This window comes from Asterias rubens, chromosome 17, assembly GCF_902459465.1.
Source record: "Asterias rubens chromosome 17, eAstRub1.3, whole genome shotgun sequence".
NCBI classification, from domain to species: domain Eukaryota; kingdom Metazoa; phylum Echinodermata; class Asteroidea; order Forcipulatida; family Asteriidae; genus Asterias; species Asterias rubens.
In genome coordinates this window covers 6,515,471-6,542,021 of record NC_047078.1, presented here as the reverse complement: position 1 = coordinate 6,542,021, position 26,551 = coordinate 6,515,471, and the positions used below count along the sequence as shown (strand labels likewise).

The window sequence follows — 26,551 nt, the reverse complement described above, 5'->3', positions numbered from 1 at the left end:
AACAGCAAATAAACTGTAGGCCTAGTGTGTTCAAAAACATTGACAGTCTATGCTTACATGTAGCGAGGTGAGGAATGGACCCTTCCCATGAAATATGCTAGTAACATTCACGCATGCGTAGACCCTGTTGGTTGGCAAACGCCATAGAGTTGGGCACTAAGCAGACGCGCAATCGCGTCTGCATCACGCACCCATTAGCCGTGTATAAAACAGCGCGATGTTCCCTCATTTTGCCAACCACGTTAGTGCGCACGCCCTATGTGCAATTTACATATTTCATGGGAAGGGTCTTTTAACCCCTTGGGGAAAAATCCACGCAGCCAGGTAGGGACTGAAAAACCCATCATGAAAGGCTCGTACAAGCTCGAACAGGGGTTCACAGAGGTGAAAGGCATGGAGAGAAACCACTGAGCAAACCTGACTGCCTCCAACTAGCCCATTACTTCCTGTGGCTCTTTTTGAAACGACGGCTTCGGCTTTGGATTCGGCTCAGGCTAGCTTGGCCCCACCGGTTGATTTGACAATTGCGCATGCTTTGCATATACGCGCCTCAGAGCTTCAGACGCGAGAACGGAGCCTCAAGCCGCATCCAAAGCCGAAGCCGCGTTTGGAAGAGGACCTACAGGTATGTAAGATAACAATACGTGTGGAAGAAAAAGTGTTGTGGCCGAGTGGTTAAGCTCACCAAATTCAAACTCTGGTGTTTCTGATCAGCAGAGTGTGGGTTCAAATCCCAAGCCGTGACACTTGTGTCCTTTTAAGTAACACAACCATTGCTTCGTCCTGCGGATGGGACGTAAAGCAGTTGGTCCCATATGTTGTGTAATGCATCTAAAAGAACAATGTGAACTTATCGAAAAGAGAAGGGGTTCGCCCCGGTGTTCCTGGGTGCTGCTGTATGCGCGTAGCACCTTGTAAACCCTTATAAGGTGCTAACTAATTGGGTCTTAAAATTCATCACTGCAATAACCTACCTTTCTGAAAGTTTGTACGTATACTCAGCGCCTTGATTACCTTGTTTGGTAGATACGTGCGCTATAAGACTTCGATATTATTAATATGTTTACCACAGGTCCCTGTATTTAAATTTACCTTCCTGGTTTATCCATGTACGACTGCAACCGGTTCTTCACCTCATCGTACGTCATGAAAGACATGTAGCCCTTGTGATTAACGGCGAGGCAGTTCCAGTTGCGTACGATGGTGTTCCACGGCTGGAACAGCCGGGTGAAGACGTCAAACTCAAAGTTGGAGACGTAGTCGTTGCACGTCAGATCGATGGTGGTCTTGAGGGCGTAGGCCTCCAGTCCTTTCTGGAAACTGTGAACTTCATACAGGCTCTGACTGAACGCCTTCCACGACACGATCGTACTGGTGGGGAGAAAGTAAAGTTTATAAGACATGAGTTAAGTTCCATTGACATGATTGATATCATTTGTGATAAAAGGTAAAAAACAGGAATATAGAATGAAGTCAAAAGATCAATTTCAATCTGGACCTGAAATCATAGAGAGTTCACAAAGTTCCTAAGCACAACATCATGCTTACAAGGTTGCCAGCCTAAATGTATCAAGTCAGCATTCATGTCGCACAGGTAACCTGCTTATTTTTGCTAAACCTACATGTACCAAAAATTCTCTGCCATTGCTTCTGCTTCAAAAGAGTAGCTTCATGTACAATGTACATATCTGGACTAAGTTCGAGCTCTGTAATTTCTTTCTAAAAATCAGACCAATGAAATTAGCCCTGGCAGAAAGCTTTTAAAGGGCAGGTACACGTTTGGTAATTGTCAAAGACCAGTCTGCTAACTTGGTGTATCCCATCATAACCACAAAATAACAAGCCTGTGAAAATTTGGGCTCAATTGGTTATCGAATTTGCGAGAAAATGATGAAAGAAAAAACACCCTTGTTGGACGAATTCCTGTGCTTTCAGATAAGAATAAAAGACTTCTAGTCGTTTCCCACAATGGTTATACTATCAACAGCTCTCCAATGCTCGTTACCAAGTCAGTTTTTAAGTTAATATTTGTTATGAGTAATTACCAAACATGTACCTTCCCTTTAAATTAAGTTTAGTTAAAGCAGCTGCCAACTTATCCTCAAAGTGTACTATTTTTTAGAACTCCCCAAAACACTGAAATGAATGAGTATCAGGGTCCCAAATTGTGAACCCTCAGGCCCAGGGCCAGTGATTTTAGCCTTGGGTTAGTAACCTCAAGGTCAGCTGTTAAGGTCTTTTCAATTGAGTACCTCACTGTGTAGTATGTTAATATAACAACAATTTATGTTTAGTATCACAGTAAACTTTCCTGTCAGGCAATAAGATGAATCTTAAAAATAAAAATAATAATAATAACTGTACATGTACAGTTTTTGTTTACTACAAAAACAAGGTGTTCGTGGTGAGTGAGTGAATGAATTGGTGACAACATTTTACCTCATCAATCCAATGACTGGTTAAGGAGTTATGATTTTTTTACAAATTAAACACCAACTTCCAATTTGCATCGGATAAAAGGTCAAATAGCGGTTACTTTTTATGTAGCGCGTGATAAGTTTATTAAGACCTTTTAAATGATGGATGGGTTGTAAAAATCCAATATTTGGTTTAGAAGTTATGATTTTTTCAAATATAAAGTTTCAACTTCCGTTTTGAACCGGAAGGTACTGTCAAATGAGGTCACACTTGGTAGCGTTGGTGATGTCTTTTGAGTTCTTTCTTTTGACGTATAGATGATAAAAACCAAATCATGTGGTTTAGGATTTTTTTTATTTTTCAAACATTATATATCAGTTTCCAACTTTAACTGGAAGTCAAGGTCAAACAGGGTCGCATATTGTATAGCACGTGATAAGTCTATTAAGACCTTTCAGATGATGCATAGATTGAAAAAATCCAATGTACGGTTCAGATGTTATGATTTTTTTCAAATATTAAACATCCGGTTTGAACCGGAAGACAATTTTGTCAGGTCACAAACTATAGCGTTAGTAATGTTTTTCAAAGCCTTATCTGACGACGTTCAGATAATAAACAACTAATTTCTGGTTCTGGGGTAATATTTTTTTAAATAATTAACTGCATATTCCTGTTTAACTGGAGGTCAAGGTTTAATAGTCAATGTTGTGTATCGTTTCTTAAGTTGTTACATACCTACCCAATGACGTATAAATATATAAAAAATCAAATGTGTGGTTGTGAAATTATTTTTCTTTGACCAATTATTTTCAACCTCTGGTTTGAACAAGAAGCCAAGTTTAAACTGATTTCATTTGTGTAGATCCTGACTAGTTCATTAAAACCTTTCAGCTGATGTATGACTTGTAAACATTTTATAATTATGTGATGGACTATCTGAAGGTGTATAATGTATCTTATAACATCAATGCATATGTATTCCTACTTGTAGTTTTGGTGCAAGACGTTGTTCATTATTACTCAACTACTGTGATTCACCGCGATTCACTCAGCGCTCGATGTTACATAGCGTGCGTTGTTGATCAAAATGGGGTAAACGCGTGGGTCAACAGGTGCTTTGACGTCCCTTTTCGACTGATTTAAAGGTCCAAATTTTGTTATTTCTGTGCAAAAGATTGAGCGGGATTGCTGTTTTACAATCTGAAACAAAAATTACGTTGAAATGATCAGTAGTTTTAAAAACATGAATACGATAAGATTTTATGAAATTTTCAAATTTTGTTTTGCACTAGAAGTATTAAAAATATTTTACGTGTTCTGTGAAGCATTTGTCCAACTTTTAATGATCTATCCGATGATGTGTAGATTGTCAAAATCCGATTCATAGTTTTTGAGTTATGATTTTTACAAATATTAAACTTTGATCTAACGTAATTCAATTCCCGATGACGTCATAATGACGTAATTAAGTATGTGTTGTCTTGATACTGAGGTTCAACTATCTGTTGAGTTTCAACATTCCATTCAATCTCAATCTTGAGTTATTCCGTAGAAAAGCTCGAAAGTTGTTTTTTGACGAAAAAAACCCGAAGGTGAACTTCGACCCAGGGTAACGACCCGGATGCTAAGGTCGTACGATTTTGGCGTTAACTTTTCAAATGTTGCCCCAGTCTTGGTCTATCAGATGCGAAAACTTTGAACATCATAGCTTTCATATTCGTTGAGATACAGCAAAACGAAAATGGTCCCTTTTCAACTTTAAAAACCCTGTAATTTGACACCTAATGACGTCATCATGACGTAATGAAAACTGTGCCGTCTTCGTATTGAGGTTCAATTGTCTGGTGAGTTTCAAGGTTCAGTTTGGCTTGAATCTTGAGTTATGCTGTAGATAAGAGTTGACGGGAAGAAGAAGGAAGATGGAGAAGAAAAAAAAAACCAGAGCAATAACAATAGGTGTTCGTGCATCAGCACGCACACCTAATAACAGTATTTATAACGTGCCAAATTGCCAAGGGATACAAGGCGCTGAGAAAGAAGGGGGAAATGACAGAACAAAGCAGCCAGCTACAAAGAAAGGTGGGTTTTGAGGGCACGCTTGAAGGCTGGTGTTTGGTTAGGGTAGGTAAAGAATTCCATCTTGTGCTAGTCATTCAGCATGTTCAATTAGAACTGTTTGTAAATAATAATAATAACAAATTCTTATATCTAGCGCATTTCACAATAACCGGATCAACGCTCTTTACATTAGTGCCCTGGTCATGGGGCCAATAACATCCCCGTAATGTTTCTCAGCTCCCTGGGAGTATACAGCCCTGAGCTGCCTGTAAAGCGCTTATGGCTTTTTCATACACAATATCAACCTCTACCCTCGCAGGTACCCATTTATACCCCTGGGTGAAGAGAAGCAATTATAGTAAAGTATCTTGTTCAAGGACACAAGTGTCACGACCGGGATTCGAACCCACACTCCGGTGAATCAGCATCCGAACTTGAATTCGATGCTCTTAACCACTCGGCCATGACACTGTGTATAGATTCTGTTTTCCATTTTGATATGATCTTGAAAAACTGATGTACAGTCCTGGGCTAGATTTCACAAAAATTTATAATTGATATACAATGTTGTGAGAGTCAATCTTAATCATAAGCAAAGTGTGATGCCCCAATACAAATTACCACTGGCATTTGACAACCCATCTTAAGACTTCTTTAGTGCTTTGTCAAAAAAACTATCAGCAGTTTTGTGGATCTTTCCTCCCAAACAAACTTGAGCTCTTTAAATGCAGTGCACACTATTGGTAATTACTCAAATTATAGCATAAAACCTTACTTGGTGACGAGTAATGGGGAGAGGTTGATAGTATAAAACATTGTGAGAAACAGCTCCCTCTGAAGTGACATAGTTTTTGAGAAAGAAGTTATTTTCCACGAACTTGATTTCGAGACCTTTATATTAAAATTTGAGGTCTCAAAATCAACCATCTAAAAGCACACAATTTCGTGTGACAAGGGTGTTTTTTCTTTAATTATTATCTCGCAACTTCGACGACCAATTGAGCTCAAATTTTCACAGGTTTATTATTTTATGCATATATTCCCAATATTTGATTACGCGTGAGACTTGCAACCTCGTTGGCATAGGAGGGATATTGGAACTGCGGGTTAATTCAAGACAAACTCAGTTTGAACCCTAACAAAACAGTGCACCCAAAATGGAAACATGAGCGTGATGAACGTGATGAAGCCAAAAGAAACAATGCTGACTCATCTTGATGAGATTTTATTTATAAGTTGTAACAGGAAACGATTAAGTTCGATCAATTACAAAGATTTGCAGAACTTTTCTTGAACATGTACAAAACAGTTTATCAACTTTGGATCTTTTGGAGGCAATTAAAATGTTTTTTTTTGTACAGCATTGCTTTAGGTAAGGGGGTAAGATATTATGAGTTCAGACTCACTTCAAACAGAAACATGGTTGGTCTGAATTGGCATTTCTGAGGGTATTTCTCAGTGCGTAGCTATGATCCAACCACAGATGATACATAATACGGAACTAGAAAACGGCTTACATCTGAATCTCTTTAGAAGATTTTGTTATATGAAACTTGTGACCAAGCTTTCAAATTGAACCAATGTCCACATCAAAAGGCCCATTAAATAATATTGTTATTTGTTTTTAAAATTAGACAAACTTAAAGGTTTACTTTTCCCTCTACTACGTAGGCCAATACCAATACTGAATCACCTTAAAATGTATGCAAATATTTTCTTTTTTCATCTGTTCATTGTATTTTATAACTCATGAATGTAAAAAAACAACAACATTATAGTCTGCTTAAAAGATAATGCACCAGAAAGTATCCATTGTGCATAATTATAATAGCAGAGGATGACACCGAGGTAGCAATGTCTTAAAGGGCACTAATTACTATTGGTAACTAATCAAATAAATTGGTAGCATTTAAAATTTACGAAGTAACGAGCAAGGGAGAGCTGTAGTATAAAAAATTGTGAGAAACGGCTGCCTCTGAAGAAACATCGTTTTTGAGAAAGAAGTAAATTCTCACTTACATATTAAAATACCTCAGCTGAAGTCTTGTATTGTGTATCTGAAAGCATACATTTGTGCAACAAGGGCATTTTTTCCGTCATTATTCTCTCGCAAATTCGATGACCCATTAAGCAGTAAGGGGCCTAAGTCAAAATTTTCACAGTTGTTATTTTAAATTTATGTATGCATGGGCAGGGATACACCACATGAGAACACTGTTCTTTGACAAGTACCAAAGGTGTCCAGTGCCTTTAAGTGATGCATGGCCCAGCGCCTCTGTCGTTATAAAACCAGACTGTCAAAACCTGTTCCAATTAATTTACGCACATTAACGACAGACGTTGAGATGAGTAGCATAAGAGATTCTTTCATTATCAGGATGTCAAACCCTCTCAATTATGTCTTTTCATTATACGGAAACGAACCAAAATGATTTAAAGAGACTGTAGGATGATAAAAAAAAAAAAAAATTATCAAGGGCTTTTCGGTCATACATTACATTAAAACAAATGAACACATTTTACCCCATTTTCGATCATTTTGCCATTTGTTCTAAGAATATTATTTTATCTAGACAAAGTTACCTGTTGGTTTTTAAAACTGAATTGTTTTAATTATATACATGTGCATATAAACTGTAGTTAAATTTACATATACATGTAGTACAAAACTAGATTGAACAGTCCGTTTCGAAACGTGGAAGCGTATTTTTTAAGATGAATCAGAATTTTGAGAAAAATAAGGGGTCTCACTCGTAACATTTGTGTTTGTGCTACAGTACATGTTACATTTGTGACCTTCAGAAGCTCATTGTCTATTCAAAATTTTGCTGTGTGGACCAAATTCATTCAAAAAAACATGAAGATAACGTTAGAAAATATTCTGAAGACCTTGTTCAATTCAGCTTGCTTTGGCCAAACTTCAAACAAATTTGTTCAGAATGCCCTCCATTGTCTGATTGTTTTGAAAAAAATAATTGTGAGAATGCGAGTGCATTCTTCGTTTTGTTTGTCATGTTTGTACTTTGTATTCATGAATTAAACTGTGTTTATAATATGAAGATAACGTTAGAAAATATTCTGAAGACCTTGTTCAATTCAGCTTGCTTTGGCCAAACTTCACACAAATTTGTTCAGAATGCCCTCCATTGTCTGATTGTTTTGAAAAAAAAAATTGTGAGAATGCGAGTGCATTCTTCGTTTTGTTTGTCATGTTTGTACTTTGTATTCATGAATTAAACTGTGTTTATAATATGACAAAACTCCTGATTGGAAACAAACAAGTGAGCCAATACCACTCCGCACTTAAAGACGTTGGCCACTATTGTTAATTACTGAAAATAATAAAAGCAAAAAAACCTTACTTGGTAACGTCTAGCTGTTGATAGTATCAAACATTGTGAGAAATAGCTCCCTCTGAAGTAACGTTTTTTTTTAGAAAGAAGTTACTCGGGTGGGATTCGAACCCACGACCCTTGCAACTCTAGAGCAGTTTCTTACCACCTAGATTACCGACTACCGAGGTTGCACGGTAGCTAGAGGCAGTTCGAATCCTATGTTTTGGCAGCGGGTACCGCAACGATAAGAGATGCATCAGGGATAAAGAATATTAATTTTGGTTTTTACCCATACACCGATGTGTGTTAGCACTGTATACTCTGTACTTTCCCGAGTGAAAACATATCACAGCATGTTACTCGGTTGGGATTCGAACCCACGACCCTGTGCCATGTGGTGCATTGATGATGGCTTTTTTTTGGTGGGATTTGAACCCACGACCCTGTGCCATGTGGTGCATTGATGATGGTTTTTTTTGGTGGGATTCGAACCCACGACCCTGTGCCATGTGGTGCATTGATGATGGCTTTGTTTGCTAAAGTAGTGGAATGTTTGTCTGACAGCCGAGTGTTTTGAGCAAAAGTAACGTCATTAAGTGCGAAGTGCTTGTCTCACACGTAACCACATCATGTCAGCCAATTCAGCGAATCACGGACAACATTCTCAACTAGAGAAATTTAAGAAAGCCATGTTTTCCTAATTTTAATTTGAAAACAATAAAAGTTATGATCATGATTATACTGACCAGTACTTCAGGTTATCGTGGTATTTAAAAATAAAATACACTGACCCTGCCCTGGGGCTTAGTTGTATAAAAAAAAAAAAACATTACTACTTTCTTAACACTCAACACAACCACTAAATAAAGCAGTCCCATCAATCAGGAAATACAACTATGGTTTCTTAATCTTCTTAGTCTTACAGTTTACAGAAAATTGAGTGAAAAAGTAGCAGTCTGACTCTGATATATCCAGATTATGATGTGTTTATCCTCATAATCCTACCTAATCCCAACCTAATCTTATCTGTATGTTATCTTTTGTTAATTTGAAAGACAAATAATTTAATCCATGAAACTGATTTATAAACAAAATGGGTGCCCCTTCATTCTAAACAACATGTTAAGTTTTCTCAAGTGGCCACACATATAACCCAAATCCATACATGTACAAACACAAAATAAGTCAAACCATGGCCATAATCAACATGGGTGGTACAGCAAAAACAAGAACAGTGCCACCAGCCAAGTGTGTATTCTGAATCCATTCTCACGTACCACACACACACATTCATCCCGTTGTCAATTTCCGGGATACCTTCTGTCACTTTTTATATTTTCAGCGGACCAACTTCCTCCATATTTGGTACACGATACAACCACAAATGGCTAGCAGAGAAAAAAATACACGATTTACATTTTGTTTTCTTACCTAGTACCAAAGTTCTTCTTCCAGTATTTTGCAGCATCTTGCTTGGTAATTCGGAAGGACTCACCGGTGAAAACCCCGTTCGGGAAAATCGCCTTCAACTCGGCAAGGTTGTGGCTGAAGATGAGAGACAGCCGGTTCAGCTCCCTCCGTCCAGCCGAATTCTCGTCGAACATTTTCTCCTTGTGTACCTTGAACAGCTGTATGGTTTGTCTGGCTTTCTTCATGATGTTGTCAACGAAGATTCGGAAGTATAAATTGTCATTTAGTTCGTGTAGTTTGTCGGGGTCACCCTCGTGTTTAGACCAAATCTGCCGTAGTTGGTGATAGGTCTCGGGAAGAATATCCAAAATGTACGGCGGACTGTTTTTCAGTTTCATCTTCGCTTGCTGGCACAATCTCATCACCTTTTCCATCAACTTCCACGTCTTTTCCAGGGTTTTCCGATCAACGGCTGGTCTCGGTGCGGCCATAAGGTCCGCAACTCGAGAGAAAAACCCGGGTTTTCGCCCAGCGGGTTGGGCCATTTTGATGTAAAATCACAGAATTGGTTTTAGCATGCAGTACGTACAGTACATTTTTACAATTTTACTCCCGATCCATCGCTTCCGCATAATTTTTCTCGCAACATTTCACCTCAATAACCGCTTGTCATTTATTTTTAACTCCCACAATGCATTGTAATGAATACTTTAAAAACCTAAAAATTACATTTTTATCAATAAATTTGATAAAATAATTTTAGTTTTACTACGAATGGCTCATTTAAAATCTATTTTACACAAATACTTTTAATTAAAATAGGTTTGTAGCCAGATATATATTTAATTGCAAGGGTTCAAGTGGTGAGGCAGTTCTTGAAAATGTCAAGATTACTTCCGGTACACGAACACGTCATCCAGCAATATGGCGGAGAACGAAAGTGACGATAACAGTTGGTAAGATAAAAATTAGCCAAACCAAAGTTTGTCAGGGGAAATATGCAATCAAAAAACGGTGATAGATATTTGAGATAGTTTCCTTTCTGCTGATGGTTTCAAATAATTAAATACATCAGTTGATTTCGCAGAATAGTGATTTGATCTTAACGTAATGTGGGCAGGGCAGTTGTCTCTATTCGTTTGTGTTATAAATTTGTCGCCCCATTTTTGTATGCGTATCGAACTAGTTATCTGCCAAATCGCCCCACTATTTCATAACATTGGCCCAATTCAACAATTGCAAATTGTCTCGGAGTCTCATCTGTGCATCATGAAATTTCCACCTCAAAGATCTCTACAGACTTTCTGAAGATTGGTTTAAAGAGTAGAGTGGAAACATTTTTTATTTACCACCTTCTTCAGAACAGAAGTTCGGAACTGTCATTTTGTCAATTGCAGTCCTGTCTTTCATGTCGAGTGTCGGCGAACCGCCGAAGTGACCATACATGGTGACACTGGTGAGTGGTGGCAGGCAGCTGCTGAGCTGAGTCACTGACTGACAGTACAGTGACAGTGACAGACAATGCCATCAGTTTTATGATGACAGGCTCAGCTAACCTCAGAATTCTGTGATAACGTTCACCATTCTTCACAATCACAAAAACAAGACAATACTGTGCAACTGCAAGTGCCAAATTTCTGCGCTAGCTGTGTAGTAAGTGGAGAATAAGAGTGTTGCGGAGTACGCAGCTGCACTAGCAAATAATTCCTTTCTGAATCTAAGTTCTATCCTATCCTGTGAGTGTGAAACACGCTTGACATAATTAAGCTGTTCCTACATTAGTACGTTCTCTTTTATCAAATTTAACTATTGAAGAAGATGTCAAATCAAGCTGAATCTGATCTTGTAATGTTAGTGAAAGTTATTTTGGGTTTTAAAGAGTTCCAAAAATAAATGTGTTTGTATCGTGTACAAATCTTTTCCTTATCAGCTCTTGTGCAATTTCAAAAGAATGCCTCTTGAATTTAATTGCGTAGTTTGTTTTCTGTTATTTCTGTCTATTACACTCAATTTTTATTTTGTTTCTTTCATCATTTTAGGCACACAGAACTTGAGGCCGCCCTTCTTGAAGGATGTGACTTTGGAACGCTGAGAAATATTTGTCAGGGACGACAAATACCCAACCAGTACAGCACAACCTGTTGGAAGGTGAAAACCAAAACTTAAAAGTCTATCAATCAATGCCCGGTTCGGGGTTCTCAACAGACTAGCTTGCCAATATGCGTGAATTGTGGTTTGTGGCTAATACGCAGTTTTTACTAATAGTAGACAATGCACACCGGGCCAGTGTTACGCGTGAGCCCTGTATCACTTCAGAGTATCTTCAAGAACTCATTCAAACCATCTCGTAATCTTTGCTCTGCCTCTTTCATCACAATTCCAAATACAATCACACGTACAAAGACTTGCGGTTATCGCTCTTTCCCACACTCATCACCGTCCTGTACTCTGGAACTCTCTGCCAAACCACATCAAAACTGCCAAGACTGAAGATCAGTTCGAATCTCTGTTGAAAACCCATTTAAATTCAAAGTAGTCCTCAATTGCCTCTGCTGCTTTGGTGTTTATGCTTCAATTTGTTAGATTTGTAGTTTGGCATTTTGTATTGAATTTTCTTGTTAAGCGATTTGAGACTATTTAGTGTGAAGCGTTATTTAAAAGCTGTGCTTCTGAAAACAACCAGTGGTTGGACCCGTTGTTATAGGATTGACGGTATCCATCCTTGAACCGCCACTAGTTCCGTATTTCTAATCTTTACACCATTTTTGTTGCTTCTAGATTTGTTTGAATGTTGTGGGTAAAGGAGACGCTTTGGCCTCCTTTGATGGGATCTTTGATCTACCAGAGCAGGTCCAAATCAGAAATGACAGCAAAGAATTCATTGGTGAGTTTAATTAAGGGAATAAAAGGGTACCAACGAGTTCTTCAACGTACGTTTAAAGCCGGCAGGGTCGACGACCGTGTGAGGGCCTTTATCGCATGACACGACCCTGCAAGGTTTTAAACGGACGTTGAAGAACGAGTCACTACTCTTTTATTCCCATTCATAAATGCCCTTCTGTTAAAAAACGTAAACATATACAATTATAGATACTTTAACAATTGAAAATTCGTGGTTTGAAAAAAAACCGTCAATTCGGATACGGCCTAATGTGAATGACCCCCCAAAAAACTAACAAACGTCTATAATTCAGACATGATATAAGAACCGTTTATTATTATTATTATTATTTCGTTTTTAACAAATTTTCCTCAGAGAAATTTGACAACTCGGATGAAGAGAAGCTGTCACTCTCCAGCGATCTGGAGTCTGTCATCACATTCTTCTGCAAGTCGAAAAGCGCAACGTATGCGCACAACAATGGCTGGCTGGACGTGTTGGGACCCTTGGTGGCGCTTCGCATGGAGCGTGCTGACCTTTACAACTGCTTCTATGCTGTCATGAGTAAATATGTACCAAGGTAAATAAAGAATTTGAATTATAACAAACAGAAATTTCAAATTGGCTTTGGTAGTGCATTCTGCTCTACCAGCCAGGCTCCTTGTGGTTTATTAACCCATGCCTACATCCTTATGGACTGTGAAGGGGGTAACCCTGTTTTAGCCCCAGGAGTAGGTGGCAACGTGCCCCTTGTCTTGCTTGTGGCAGTTGATTTAGGTCGATGGGCTAAATTGGTTAAGTGTAGCCCCAACCTTGTGATGTCCAACAATATTTGTTCAAACAAAATATAAAACATATTCCAGGGAAAAGCCACGCATGAGGTAGGGACTGAAAACTCAATCGACATAGTGCCCTTGGCAGGATTGGAATGTCTACATGTCGAAGGTGAGGCCCAACCCGACTGCCCTCAATTCATAATGGAATATCACACAAGAATAATTTACTTGACTTTCCTCTTTTCTTAATTTGCTTACACAGAGATACATCTAAAGATAGTAAGATGTTCCAACTCTTCAGGCTACTCCTTATGTACCATGAACCTCAACTCTGCAATTTTCTTGACACTAAGAAGATATTCCCAGATGCTTACACATCAGTTTGGGTAAGGACCAACAATATACCGGGTCACCTTGATTATCAAAGAACAACCTTTAACATTCCAGGGTATTTTCAGGCAGGCAAAATACTATCTAACAGTCATTTGGGGAAGTTTTAAAGTTTACTTGATAACACATCCAACATCACAATTAGCACCAACAACAGATTGAAATGGAAACAAGAAGAAATGCTCAGTTTAAGATGAGGGAGGAAAACCCCAATGGAGGAACCCCACAAAATCTGGGACTGAAAACCCTAATCCACATGCACGGCTCAAGGGCTGATTTCACAAAGCAATATAATTCATCGTAAGACAAGTTGTCAGTTTCACCATAGTGCTTTACATTGTGACATCACACTTTACTAAGCAACTACAATTGATTTGCAGCTACGATCATTCTTTGCTTTTTGTGAACTAGGCCCCTGGTCTGAGGCGGGATTCGAACTGGGATCCACAGAGGTGAAAAGGCAGGCCAAGAAACCACTGAGCCAACCTGATCCTCTTTGAACAGCAGTGGTCTCTATTAGTCATATGGCAAACTGCTAGTTTAAACCCCTGAGGGCCTGTCAAGATTCATACGAAGGATTGAAAAAGTTGTTGTGTCTTTGTTTTTTGCAGTTTTCGAGTTTGTTCTCCAGCAACTGCTCTCTGGAAGTGTTACAAATCATGTGGAGTCTTTACTTCCTCCAAGCAGACTCCTTCCTCTCCTTCTTCTTAGGACTTATCATATTAGTAAATGCCAAGTAAGTGTCTTCTTTTGTGTCTCCCACTGCTCCCCTGACTGCTCCTTAAACATGGGCACTGCCGTCGATTTCCGTCGAAACTCTTCCTAACTTAGGATTAATCTAAGGACTGAGGACGAGTTAAGTTCCAAAGACGTAGGACGCATTGTACCCATCCTAAGTAAGGACAGGTTACTCGTCCTTACTCGAGATAGGATTAAACACAGCGTTTTGTGAAATCGCCCCCTGGACACGCTTGGTAATTACTTAAAATACTTGTTAGCATAAAAACTTACTTGGTAACGTGCAACGGAGAGCTGTTGATAGTATAAAACATTGTGAGAATTGGCTCCCTCTGAAGTAAAATAGTTTTGAGAAAGAGGTAATTTCTCACTCAAATAATTCAAGACGAAGCATTTTGTTATGCATCTGAAAGCACACAAATTTGTGCAACAAGGTTTTTTTTCTTCTTTCATTATTCTCTTTCTTGCAACTTCGATGACCACTTGAATCCAAATTCTCACAGATTTGTTATTTTATGAATATGTTTGGATGCACCAAGTGAGAAGAATGTACTTTGACAAATTATCAAAGGGTGTCCAGTGACTTTAGACCTTATCCTCCCAAATCCTTCTATATCCTCTATGTCAAAGTGAAGGATTCAGAATGACTGAGGATTGTAGACCCAAATAACAAGTGCTACTCACTGGGTCAGGCATACCAATCTTACCCAAGTCCCAAATATGTTGGTATTAAGTGACCATAGAGTGGATGATAGTGGATGATTGAGGATTGTAGACCCAAGTAACAATTGCTTATCACTGGGCCAGGCATACTAATCTTATCCAAGTTCAAATACATTAATAAGTCTTTGTTACAAATCAAAACTGTATCTTGCTGATTTGTGTTTCCTTGGTACATCCCAAAGTCAATAGTATTTCTTGAGTGATAATGTCCTCTTGTGATAACACACAATACTATGACAATTTTTGAGAACATAAAAAAGATTGTACCTGTACAATAATGGTGCTTTCAGAATACATAAAACAAATCGTTCATGTATGACCTTGGCCCTGAAAGAGATAAAATAGTCCTTTTCTCTCTTTGGTTGCAGGGAACACATTCTCACAGAGTTAGAAAACGAAGATAGAGAGACGATAATCGACACTCTAGCAACCTTTCCCAATCAATTAGAAGCAGACGATGTAGGAGATTTCTTCAGCCTTGCCCAGTATTACGCCTCCAAAACACCCCAGTCATTTAGAAGAGTAAGTCAGATTGTTCTCCAATTGAAGCCTGGTTCATACCTCCTGCGAATGCGACTTCAAGGCTAATTCTGTTGACGCAATAATCTGTGCTGTTTTTCCAGTTGTGACGCAAGAAAATTTGCTCCATACAAAGCATTTGCAGGAAGTAACGGATTTAACAGTGATGTAATGTTACAGACTTTTATCTGAACACAAGTCGCTGGACACACAAGGCCTGAAGGTCACTTCAAGGTGTGGGCTACAATTATTTTTTTCCAGAGGCCATTGCCACCTACTCCTAGGTCTGAAACAGGGTTACCCCTTTTACAGTCCATACGGGACGGATGTAGGCTTGGGTAGCATCAATCCGAAGCCTGGCCGGTAGAGCCTTAGTTTTACGTAGCAAGTGTCACGACCAGGATTCGAACCCACACTCTGCAGATCAAACACCAGAGCTTGAATTGGGTGCTCTTAACCGCTCGGCCATGACACGCCGAAAATGTAGTGACAAAAAATGTAGTATTTTTTTCCTGATGTAAAGAAATATTTTAAGGGAAGCTTTCTGCCATCATAAATTTTAAACTGGTAAGTTTAATGTTGATCAGTGGAGGTTTGTGTTTATTGTCGTACACAAAGAACCCAAATCCTTCTTCTTTTAGCCGGTTAATATTAGTAATTTTTCCTCTGTTTGTTTCCCTTTTTACTAATTTTTTGTTTGCAGGATTATCAAGCTATTTATGGAAGCAGTTTAAGTAATTCAAAGGATGTCAGTCCAAACCTGTCTGGTGCCCTGGGTCTACAAGTCAACCCGTCTGAATTGTTACAAGCTATCCAGCACGGACTGGTAAGAACCAGACTGAACCAGCTTAAACCAGTTTGGTCCTGTTTGTAGTTGGGGCTTAATATTGGAATTGGTACACATTAATATATGCAGTAAGGAGACTGGGGCCAATTTTAAAGAGCTACTTGAGCCCTCAAAGTAACTAAGCACAACAAAATTATGCTTTTAAGTATTGTTTGAAGCTTTGCATGGGTTGGAGAAATAGGAAGAAACTAAAAATTAATAAACTTGCAGGTACAACCATGTGTAAATCTCTTTTGTTTGAGTGTTGGCTCAGAGAATGGCCAATTTGGTCTTGACGTTTCAAACAGTATACTCCGCTCGTCTTCAGGAAAATAATGCTTGCCAGAATAAGATTACAGCCAAACTGCCATGCCACATGTACAATTTGTGACTTGTATCCTACTTATTTCCGCTTAGCACAAATTTGTTAAGCAAGTTTACTGCTTAAGCAGCTATATGAAATTTGGCTGTGGTTAGAACCAGATAAAACCAGTTTGATCCTGTTTGTAATATCATGATTTGGTGCTGAACATTTAAAGAGTAAAAAATATATCCAGTATTCAGTGGCAAAAACCAGATTAAGCTGGTTTGTTCCTGTTTGTAATGAAAAATGTTGCGAAAATTTCTTAAATAAAAACAGATCATTCAAGTTACCAGATAACGCACATTATAAGTTCAGTATTCATTTCCACTATGCGACACAGCCTAACAGTCCAAGTTTAAACAAACTAGAACAATTTACAAACTTCAACTTGTAGGAAGTAATCGTTGAACTTTGATCCAAGACAACAGATCTTTCTATATTTTTTGTTTTGTTATTTTAGAATGAGAGTGTGAGTTATTTTGTAGTGGATTGTCGCCCAGCAGAGCAGTATAACAGATGCCACCTTGCCACAGCATTTCACTTGGATGCTAACTTGGTGAGTATGTGACTTATGTGACACTTGTGTCCTTAAGCAAGACACGTAACCGTTGCTTCGTCCTTCGGATGGGACGTAAAGCCGTTAGACTGTAAAGGGGGTAACCCTGTTTCAGCCCTTGGAGTAGGTGGCAACGGCCCCTGGAAAAAAAATAATTGTAGCCCACACCTTGAAGTGTCCTTCAGGTTTTTAAAGTACTGGTGCTATGCTAAAGACAAACTCCACCAAGGCTCCAAGCAGGATTTGAACCTTCGTTCTAGAGGAGATTGTGCCAGTCTCGCGCATATTCAAACGTTTTTGGCACTACTTCGTTCCCATGTACATTGTTTTAACGCTTTTAAAGCCATTATACACTTTCGGAACAGAAGAAAAAATAAAAGCTCACAGATTTACAAATAACTTACAGGGTTTACAGAAGGTAATGGTGAAAGACTTCTCTTGGAATATTAATCCATGAAATGCTTTACTTTTTGAGAAAACAGTAAAACAATTATCAATTCTCGATAGCGAGAATTACGGATTTATTTTAAACACATGTCATTACACGGCGAAACGTGCGGAAACAAGGGTGGGTTTTTCCGTTATTTTCTCCCGACTCCGATGACCGATTGAGCCTAAATTTTCACAGGTTTGTTATTTTATATATAAGTTGTGATACACGAAGTGTGGGCCTTTGGACAATACTGTTTCCAATGGCTTTAAGAAACAAAATGGGTTCTGGTGGTCGGGTACACGTGCTACATGTATAAACTGTTGGATCACAGAGCCTATCTATTAACAAGAGGCTACACACCCGGCCAAAATGCTTGGGCCATTCGTTCCCAACGTTACAAAAAACATTCCCTGTCCACTTCCTCCTGACAAAAAGCATTCTCTCCACCGTCACCCGTTCCCACCCTCAATGTTGATTGGAATGCAGAAGATTGTGCAATGAGAACCAACATTGAAAGGGAACACAGGGCCCAACAAGATATGGCCGGGATTGTAGGATGATGTGAAGTCATGTATTTTCAATGGAAAATGTATCTGTTCAGGGGAGTTTAAAAAAAATGTGTACGCACTTGTAGACAAAGAATGTTCTTAACAATATAACAGTGATAAGATAAAGAATAAACAATTGACATAGTTAGGTGCCAATGCTTTTTTAATTTTTGTATATCATCTTGCTGTAGATGTTACAACAGCCCACAGAGTTTGCTAGTGCCGTTAAGGCCTTGTTTACCACACAGCGGCAGGCCATAGCGGCTGAATCGCAAGCAGCCGGGGAACATCTTTGCTTCTTAGGAAGTGGTAGGGAAGAGGAAGATCAGTATCTACATATGGTTGTCGCTAACTTCTTACAAGTGAGTCTCTCGGGGATTAGATTCCTCCGTTTTTAACTGGAATTCCTTTTTCTTTCTTTTGTAACCAACTAAAAAACAAACTAGTTAATTAAAAAAAAATAATTAAAAATTAAATAACTTTTTTTTATAACTTTGATCAATGCCGTATAGAACACCCCAGATTGCAGAGTAGGGCTTCCACAAAAAGAGATAAATGTATGTTTGCAGGCTTCGTACCTACAAGCTTGCACGCTTTGCGCTAGCCAGCTTTCACGCTTTTGCGCTAGCCAGCTTTCACGCTTTGCGCTAGCCAGCTTTCACACTTTGCGCTAGCCAGCTTTCACGCTTTGCGCTAGCCAGCTTTCACGCTTTGCGCTAGCCAGCTTTCACGCTTTGCGGTCGCAAGCTTTCATGCTTTGCGCTCATAGTTCCAGAATTGCAAAGGACGTGGCATATGAAGACAACTTCACAAACATAAAAAAAAAACGGTGACAATCTTGAAATATGTAACTTTATTTTTATTTTTGTAATCAACAGAAAAAGACTCAGTACGTTAGTATAGTTGCAGGAGGATTTACAGGTAAGTGTGTTTTAAATATCTAACACTTATTATTGGCAGTTGATGAATTTGCAGGAAAGATGAACTATACATCTGAACTATGTATATTCTACTCAAAGACAGCAGACAATGTGGTGTCACCGCAAACCCCATTCATATCAAGGGCTATGACACAAGTTGCAATTTACAAGCAACCAGTTCAAAGCAATCTCAAAGGAGAACAGCCTTTAAGTTTTTTAATTCTTCATATAACTTTGAGACATCATTAGAAAAGTAACTCTTGGTTTACCAAAAGTGTACCTTTTGCCACAAGAACTTGCCCAGTGTGACCAGTCGTCGATTTCACCAAAATCTTCCTTACTTAGGATAAATCTTAGGACTTATGGCGAGTTTAGTTCCATATCCATAGACGTTAGGACGCATTGAACCGGCTGCAGGTCCCTACTCAATTAATTTTCAAAGTAGCACCATAAGTATTTCTTGATTCTGTTTATAAGCTGTTGGAACTTCTATACATGTTTAGTGCTTAAATTCTCAGAATCAAATTACTTTTATTTTACAGCATTATTAAAGTTAATAGAAAAAGAAACCTCATCAGGTTCGGCAGATCCGTCCCTAAAGGCTTGTATCATCTCCCAGCCAGAGAGGGCGGGCTCCGATGACAGTGGGGTGAGTACTCTTTTAATTTTATAAAGTCTTTAAATGTGAGTGTTTGTCGTTGAGCAGCACTGTGCGCCGACCTTGAGATGGGGGATAGTAAACATTAATATTTGGTGAAGTTATCTTTCTGCTTTTAACCGGAAATCAATTTATTTTTTCCTACCCCATCACAAACCACATGGAATACCCCAGAATATAGAGTAGGGCTTTCAAAACCAAAGATAAATGTATGTAAGCTGGCTTGGTACCCGCAAGCTTTCGCACTCGCATGATTTCATGCTTTGCGCTCTCAAGCTTTGCATTGCTTTGCACTCATAGTTCAATATTTTTACAACAGCCTATCACATCCCATTTAAATCGATAGGCTTTCATCAAACCTAGTCACAGCTCACGCTTGTGCCAACCAGGACAGTGCATGAAAGAGTTAATTTAAAGTTTGCAGAAATGTTGAATTTGGTCACAACATCTGTTAACACGATTGAATGTTTTGCTAACATTCAGAAATCCATGCCAACCAGTGCAGTTTATTTCTAATAACTATTTATTCAGCATTAATTTTCCCTTGTGTAAGGGTTTTTTTTTTTTTTTTAGTTGTACTTCTTTCATGGCATGTTGTCTATTGTACTTTTTACATCTTTCTTATTTTATTCTCTTGGTGTGATTTGTTTTTTTGTTCTCCAAAAGTGATATGTTTGGCTTTTTGAGATTTTTTTTAGCATACCTACATGTATGTGAGTTTTGAAGTTGTAGATTGTGTACTTTCATTGACTTAAACTTTTGGGACGTAAACTTTTGGGTCTGTGTTTACTTTAATATTTAACCAAAAAGAATCAAACAAAACCTTGGGGATAATTCTGTCCATGTAGTCACCCTTGCATGCTCCTTCCATGTTGCAATTAGAAAGTTGCATGACTGGTTGATGTCGTGCTCTAGGCAAGTCAGAAATAAGATAGTTTTAGGTTTCTTCAGAATCTTCTGTCTTTTTGTCCCTCCTTGTGTTTCGAGCGCTCTCTCTTCACTGCATGTTAGTTTTAGTACACCATTTCTCTATTATGTCATTTGCTGAATAGAAACACTAGAGCTTGAGTTCGATGCTCGTATCCTCTGGGCCAAAAGTCTACAGAATCCCCTGGATTAATATCGTGCTCTGGGCTAGTAAAATCTTTCTAGGTTTACTTCAGACTCTCCTGTGTCTTTGTCTCTCTTTGGCTCTCTCTTCACTGCATGTTAGTTTTAGTACACCATTTCTCTATTCTGTCATTTGATAGATTGGTGATTCTCCGCAGAAATTCTCAGAGAAAGGAGCAGCTTTGATGGGACGTCTGACCTCGACGCTGAAGACCAAGTCCGCTACGGTCAAGGAACGCGTCGTGGAGTTTATCAAGAATGAGAACATGAGCGAGGAGAGGTAAGAGGTTTTTTTTTTTTTTTTTTTTTTTTTTTAGGGTTGGGGTCAGAATCTCCTGAGATTTAGGGTTAAGCTCAGGACAAATTTAGGAATGACATTTGTCGGGGTATAGTAATTCAAAAGGGAGATAAAAGGAACATTACAGATTTGGTTTTGCTACGCAAAACAGTTTTGCTGGCAGTGTAAGCACTTTATGTAATCAACCTTATACATAAACTGACTAACCTGTAGAACTATGGTCCAACAACTACGGTCACACTGGTCTCTGACACATTGACCTCTGACACACGACACATTGACCCCTGACCTTTTGTTTTGACCTCTCCGCAGACATGTGAGCAGTCTTGATACAGGAAAGAGATATAGGGGGAACAAGGTGCAGAATGTATTCAGCATCGGGGATGAGGACGACGAGCAAGGTCAGAGCCATTTGCATATCAGTCCTTTGCATATACTTTTCATTTTAATATTTTAATTTGCATATTTACATTTGCATACACACAATTTACATAACTTTAAATTTGTAGCAAGAGTGCTATTCATACAGCTTAGGTTGCATACATTGACACCTCAGTGAGGCCACTCACTCTTGTATGCCCAAGTTACGGTGTCGAGCTTATTGCATGCAAAAAGTACCCTCACTCCCTACAACCATTACTTAGCTTAATTTATCTAAAAAGCAAATATTCATGCGGATTTATTGCATACAGAGATACATGTACTTGATTTCAGAGATTTTTATGTACAATAAATGTTGAAATCTAGCCACATTTTTAAAAAAGTTTCATGCTGAAACAGAGTTCAAAACCTCTGCGTAAAAAATGTACGAATGAAATGAAAAAGCAGTTTTGATTTGACACTACCTTTTTCAAAAACTTTTTTATTTATTTTTTTTTTTAAATTTATGTTAATGCTCATATTTCATCATTGATGCAAGAAAACTAGACGCAGGCAATTGAATAAGATTAAACTGTAATTGTGATGCAAGACATTCCTTGATGAAAGCGCCCTCAAGCGATCAAAAAATGGCCAAACATGTTGTGCTGTCGGGGGTTCTATGAGAAGCTGTCGATAGTATAAAACATTGTGAAGCTCTATGAACTTGGGCCCTGGTTACCAGCCAAAATACCACACAGTGCATACTTTTTGTGACTAATATTTTAGGAAGTCAAGTTTCTGTTGTAATTTTCTGTTGATGTTCTGGTTGTGTTTCTGATTTCCAGATAGTTTAGGTAGTGCCGCCTCATCGGATGAAGAGAGGAAAGAGATGGTGAAGACGGACACCTGGCTGAATAAACCGGACATCCTTTCAGCGTATCAATGCCAAGAAGTCAAGGATAACGGCCACACATACCCAAGGTAAGTCTCAGATCTCAGGCTAACTCCTACCTGGTTACCAGACCTTGAAGAAGCTGAAATAATAATAATAATAGTGGCTTCTTATAGCGTCCATATCCTTCAATCAGTGATGCTTAAAGGCAGTGGACACTATTGGTAATTACTCAAAATATTTATTAGCATAAAACCTTACTTAGTAACGAGTAATGGTGGTGAGGTTGATAGTATAAAACATTGTGAGAAACGGCTCCCTCTGAAGTGGAGTAGTTTTCGAGAAAGAAGTAATTTTCCACAAATGATCTCGAGACCTCGGATTTAGAAATTGAGGTCTCGAAATCAAGCATCTGAAAGCACACAACTTCGTGTGAGAAGGCTGTTTTATTCTTTCAGTATTATCTTGCAACTTTGACAACCGATTGAGCTCAAATTTTCGCAGGTTTGTTATTTTATGCGTATGTTGAGATACCCCAACTGTGAAGACTATTCTTTGACAATTAGCAATAGTGTCCAGTGTCTTTAAGGCGCATTAACATTGAGTATTTTCATGCAATTTGTGATTGGTATCCTGCTCGTTTCTGCTTAGCAGACATTTTTTAAGTAATATTTTCTGCTTGAGCAACTCTTTAAAATTGGGCCCTGGTTTAATAACAGCCAAAACACCATGTAGTGTATACTGTTTGTGACTGGTTCCCTGCTATTACAGGAGATTTTGTTAAAGACACTGGACACTATTGGTAATTGTCAAGAACCAGTTATCTCATTTGGTGCATCCCAACATATGCACAGAATAACAAATCTGTGAAAATTTGGGCTCAATTGGTCGGCGAAGTTGCAAGAGAATAATGGAAGGAAAAAACAGCCTTGTTGCATAAACTTGTGTACTTTCAGATGCATAATAAAAGACTTTAGATGAGGTATTTTATTATTTTGAGTGAGAAATAACCCCTCTCTCAAAAACTATGTTACTTCAGAGGGAGCCGTTTTTAAAATTTTTTGTTTTACTATCAACAGCTTTCTCATTGCTCGTTACCAAATCGTTTTTGTGCTGACAATTGTTTTGAGTAATTACCAATAGTGTTCAGTGCCTTTAAGCGACATTTTGTGCAGAACAGCTTTATGACATTGGACCCTGGACCCTAGGGGGTGGCTTACTGTGCATTGTTTACCTTACAAGATTAGTAACAAATCTAGAGACAGTTAGTGTTAATCTCAGCAAATAATGTTTAGTTTGTGAGTTAAGCAAACGGAAATGATGGCTATCAGAGACAGTTCAATAGCCTAAATGCTTCACGTTTTTTAAGGACACTGTAAGACATTGTCTTTTCGCTTACCAGAGAGGATTTAACTGAGCAAAAAATGTCCATTATTTACTTCCCCAGCAATCTCCTGATCACCAAGACGCATCTCTACGTCTTACGAGACAAAGCAGACAGCAAAGGGTTTTCGTACATCGTCGCCCGACGCGCCCTCTCCGACGTCGTCCGCATCACGTCCAAGAAACGCTGCTCGGAGCTGATCACCTTCCGCTACGGCAAGTATAACGGGGAGGACACAGAGCTCTACGCCGTCGATCGGCTCTACCTCCCCGAGGCGAGTGAGGCCACAAAACTAGTCAAGAGACTCATCATGGACGTACTGGAACCCAAAGGGAATAACACAAGCCCCGACCCAGTCACGTAGTCTTTGACCTTTGATCTCTCTTCAGGTCAAAGGTGAAAGTGTAAAGATTCCGATCGACCCTCTTGCGAACCAAAGGTTTGGTGGATGGACAGTGGTATAGGTTCTTGGGCCCAATTTTTGTGTGAAAAAAATGCTTAATATATTCGAATGAAAAACAATTTTATCAAAGCAATATTCCTGACTGTCATGACTGTTGCTGCTGCAGCCATTGACCATAGCCATTGACCATAGCGATATTATCAAACACCCAGGCTTGTCTGGTGTCGCTCTTTTGTACTTAACTTTTTCTAGCAAACAAAAATCTGAACAAATATTATGAAGAGAAACAGAAGCAACCCACGCACCCAATGCTAGCTTGGAAGGTATGGTGTTTTTGTGGCAGTCTATGGTACCAGTGTATTAGAAGAACCCTTGCAATATGCGCAGCCTACTCACATGTGCCTATCCTTGGGCTATCATATTCAAACATGCACAAAAGAGAGTTGACACCCAAAATCACACGCATTGTTTGGAGGCGCATTCTGTATTTGTGTACGAAATCAATAGCTCTCCTTTGCATAACGCGAAAGGCTACAGGCACTTTTTACGAACAGAGAACACCTATTGTCCATTGATTTGATCTGAGAGTGTGACGTCTGATGCAATGGGTCTATAGGGGGTTCAGAAATTAATCAAGCCAAAGAAGGTTAGCGGACAAAATACATGTACCATGTCGTTAGCATTAGGTCTTGAGTGGTTTCTTGCTTATTTATTACCTCGAAGCAGAATTTTGTTAAGCATTTTTTTCTGCTAGAGCAGCTCTATGAAATAGGACCGCTAGTGCTCAGAAAGAAAGTGGTTTATCCTAATCTGCTTCACTGTGTATGTAGCTACTAAGCGTGAACGGTAATTAGTAAGCAAATTGAAAGCAGTTATGATGAAGGCCCTATGGTGGCCACAAGATGCCATCAATACTATAATCAAATCGACCGTATGGTTGTTCCATAACAGCCACCGTACATAATCTTTTTATTTATTGAACCAAAGTCAACATTCCACTTATAGACTTTGATTTGTGGGTGAGTATTCTTGCTTTGCATTAGAGTAGTGCCTAGAATGTTCCCCAGTCTTAGAATACTGGTGTCTCTTTCCACTGAAGTCATTTTTAAAATGATGTCTTAAAAACAGTTACTCAAAACCTATTTGGCAATTGGTATGGCACCCTGAAGTATCGGTCATAGCTATAAACCAAAGAATGTAAGACAACAAAGCACCAGATTGATGTCGTTTTGTGTAGCCTCCTAGAAATGTTTAGTTCAGTTGGCATTTTTCAACCAAAACTAAGATGGAAGAAAGTTTTGCGAATCTTGTAAAGAAGGCTTTGGTTTAGTCGGCCTTTTCAAGATTGAAAATTATATTTAAAACTATTTAGTTCAATCTCACAAAACTGATATCAAAGAGACCCCCCTTCGACAAAGGTCACATCGCTGTCTTGGAGTCATTACCATGTTCTCCTCAGAGGTATGGTCAGAACTCTTGAGAGTTTCTTGGTTTTAATTATTCATTAATCAAATGTTCGCACAATGTAAAGTTTGTATTCCCACCTCGTCACCGGTCGAATTACCGTATCTTTAAATTCTCTCAACATCAACCAATAAATATTTTCTTGAGTGTGATATTTTAAAGAGAGGAAAACAAAAGTTAACTGCAGAAAAGACAGTATCAGACCCAGGATGCATATTTTCCCAATGAGCATTTCGAGAATTTAATTATTGAAATGATTGTAAAGATAATGAAACCAAAAGAAGCAACAACCTCTTTTATGTTTAAAATTATACAATTCCTTCTGAAAATGTCTCATTTGTTTTTGTTTTTGTCACAAATTTCACAACATATTCAGATTGGAAATTTTTGTTAATGAGTCCTAAAAGATCTGTCAGTTCAAAGAGTTGTTGTTTTCAATTGTCAATTGATTTTTTGTTTGTGATGAATTCTCAAAGAAAAAGTAGTAATATAATGTTTTGTACATGTATATGATCTCAATTTATAAATTTATTTATGTTTAATTTATTCATCATATTCAAATTTGTGTTGACTATTAATATTAATATTTGTACCGTTTCAAAATTATTTGTTTCTGTTTTGGTTTTGTACACATGCAGATCAGGGTGTAACCTTTTTATTTGTACCTTTATTTAAGTTGATTTAAGTCAATTGGTATTTGCTTAACAGCAATTATTTTGTGTTATTCATTGATTTATTTATCAAGGACAAATCGTAATTTTTTGTTGAGGTTTTGAAGATGGGTTAATGTTCCTGATTTTAATCTCTCTGGTACTTTATTCTCGGGAGGGCAAAGGGCTTGTTCTGGAATACTTCAAGGGGCACTAAGGTAATGACAGGGCACCTAGGCAATGACTAGGGGCATTAGGGCAAAGATCAGGGGCACCTATAGGCAATGACTAGGGGCATAAAGGCAAAGACAGGGGGCACCTAGGCAATGGCTAGGGGTACCTAAGCAATCACCAGGGGCACCAAGGCAATGATCTAGTGACATGAGGGGAAGAGGTTAAGGGCACCAAGGTAATAACTGGGGCACCCGGGTTAT

At 38.6% G+C, this 26,551-nt stretch overlaps 2 protein-coding genes across 5 annotated transcripts in view; one reads left to right on the top strand and one right to left on the bottom strand.

The window, feature by feature from the left end:
* Positions 1–9,833, bottom strand: part of LOC117301445 (E3 ubiquitin-protein ligase CBL-B-like) — a 31,393-nt gene extending 21,560 nt beyond the window's left edge. For all 3 annotated transcript variants that reach the window (XM_033785434.1, XM_033785436.1, XM_033785435.1), the window contains exons 1-2: positions 9,246–9,833; positions 1,093–1,371 (exon numbers count right to left, since the gene is read on the bottom strand). In XM_033785434.1, the coding sequence (XP_033641325.1) occupies positions 1,093–1,371; positions 9,246–9,769 (803 nt within the window). In that variant the 5' untranslated portion in view covers positions 9,770–9,833. The remainder of the gene's footprint in view (positions 1–1,092; positions 1,372–9,245) is intronic.
* A 308-nt stretch (positions 9,834–10,141) lies between these two features.
* Positions 10,142–25,916, top strand: LOC117301332 (TBC1 domain family member 23-like). 2 transcript variants are annotated; one of them, XM_033785237.1, is made up of 16 exons: positions 10,142–10,180; positions 11,264–11,372; positions 12,003–12,108; positions 12,481–12,685; positions 13,144–13,267; positions 13,883–14,007; positions 15,101–15,254; positions 15,955–16,077; positions 16,902–16,997; positions 18,170–18,340; positions 18,857–18,899; positions 19,441–19,547; positions 20,825–20,946; positions 21,277–21,365; positions 22,170–22,305; positions 23,664–25,916. In XM_033785237.1, the coding sequence occupies exons 1-16, from the start codon at positions 10,149–10,151 to the stop codon at positions 23,962–23,964; spliced, it is 2,043 nt and encodes a 680-aa protein (XP_033641128.1). In that variant the 5' UTR covers positions 10,142–10,148; the 3' UTR covers positions 23,965–25,916. The 2 variants fall into 2 exon arrangements, with proteins under 2 accessions (XP_033641128.1, XP_033641127.1); XM_033785236.1 differs by having other exon boundaries at positions 20,807–20,946.
* The last annotated feature ends 635 nt before the right edge of the window (positions 25,917–26,551 follow it).

What these genes read in the sequence shown, in the direction of transcription:
- LOC117301332 (XM_033785236.1), top strand. Translation starts at nt 10,149, where the DNA reads ATGGCGGAGAACGAAAGTGACGATAACAGTTG. An exon ending in TTGTCGCTAACTTCTTACAA is followed by an intron (nt 18,341 to 18,856) that starts GTGAGTCTCTCG and finishes TGTAATCAACAG; the next exon opens with AAAAAGACTCAGTACGTTAG. An exon ending in GGATGAGGACGACGAGCAAG is followed by an intron (nt 21,366 to 22,169) that starts GTCAGAGCCATT and finishes TCTGATTTCCAG; the next exon opens with ATAGTTTAGGTAGTGCCGCC.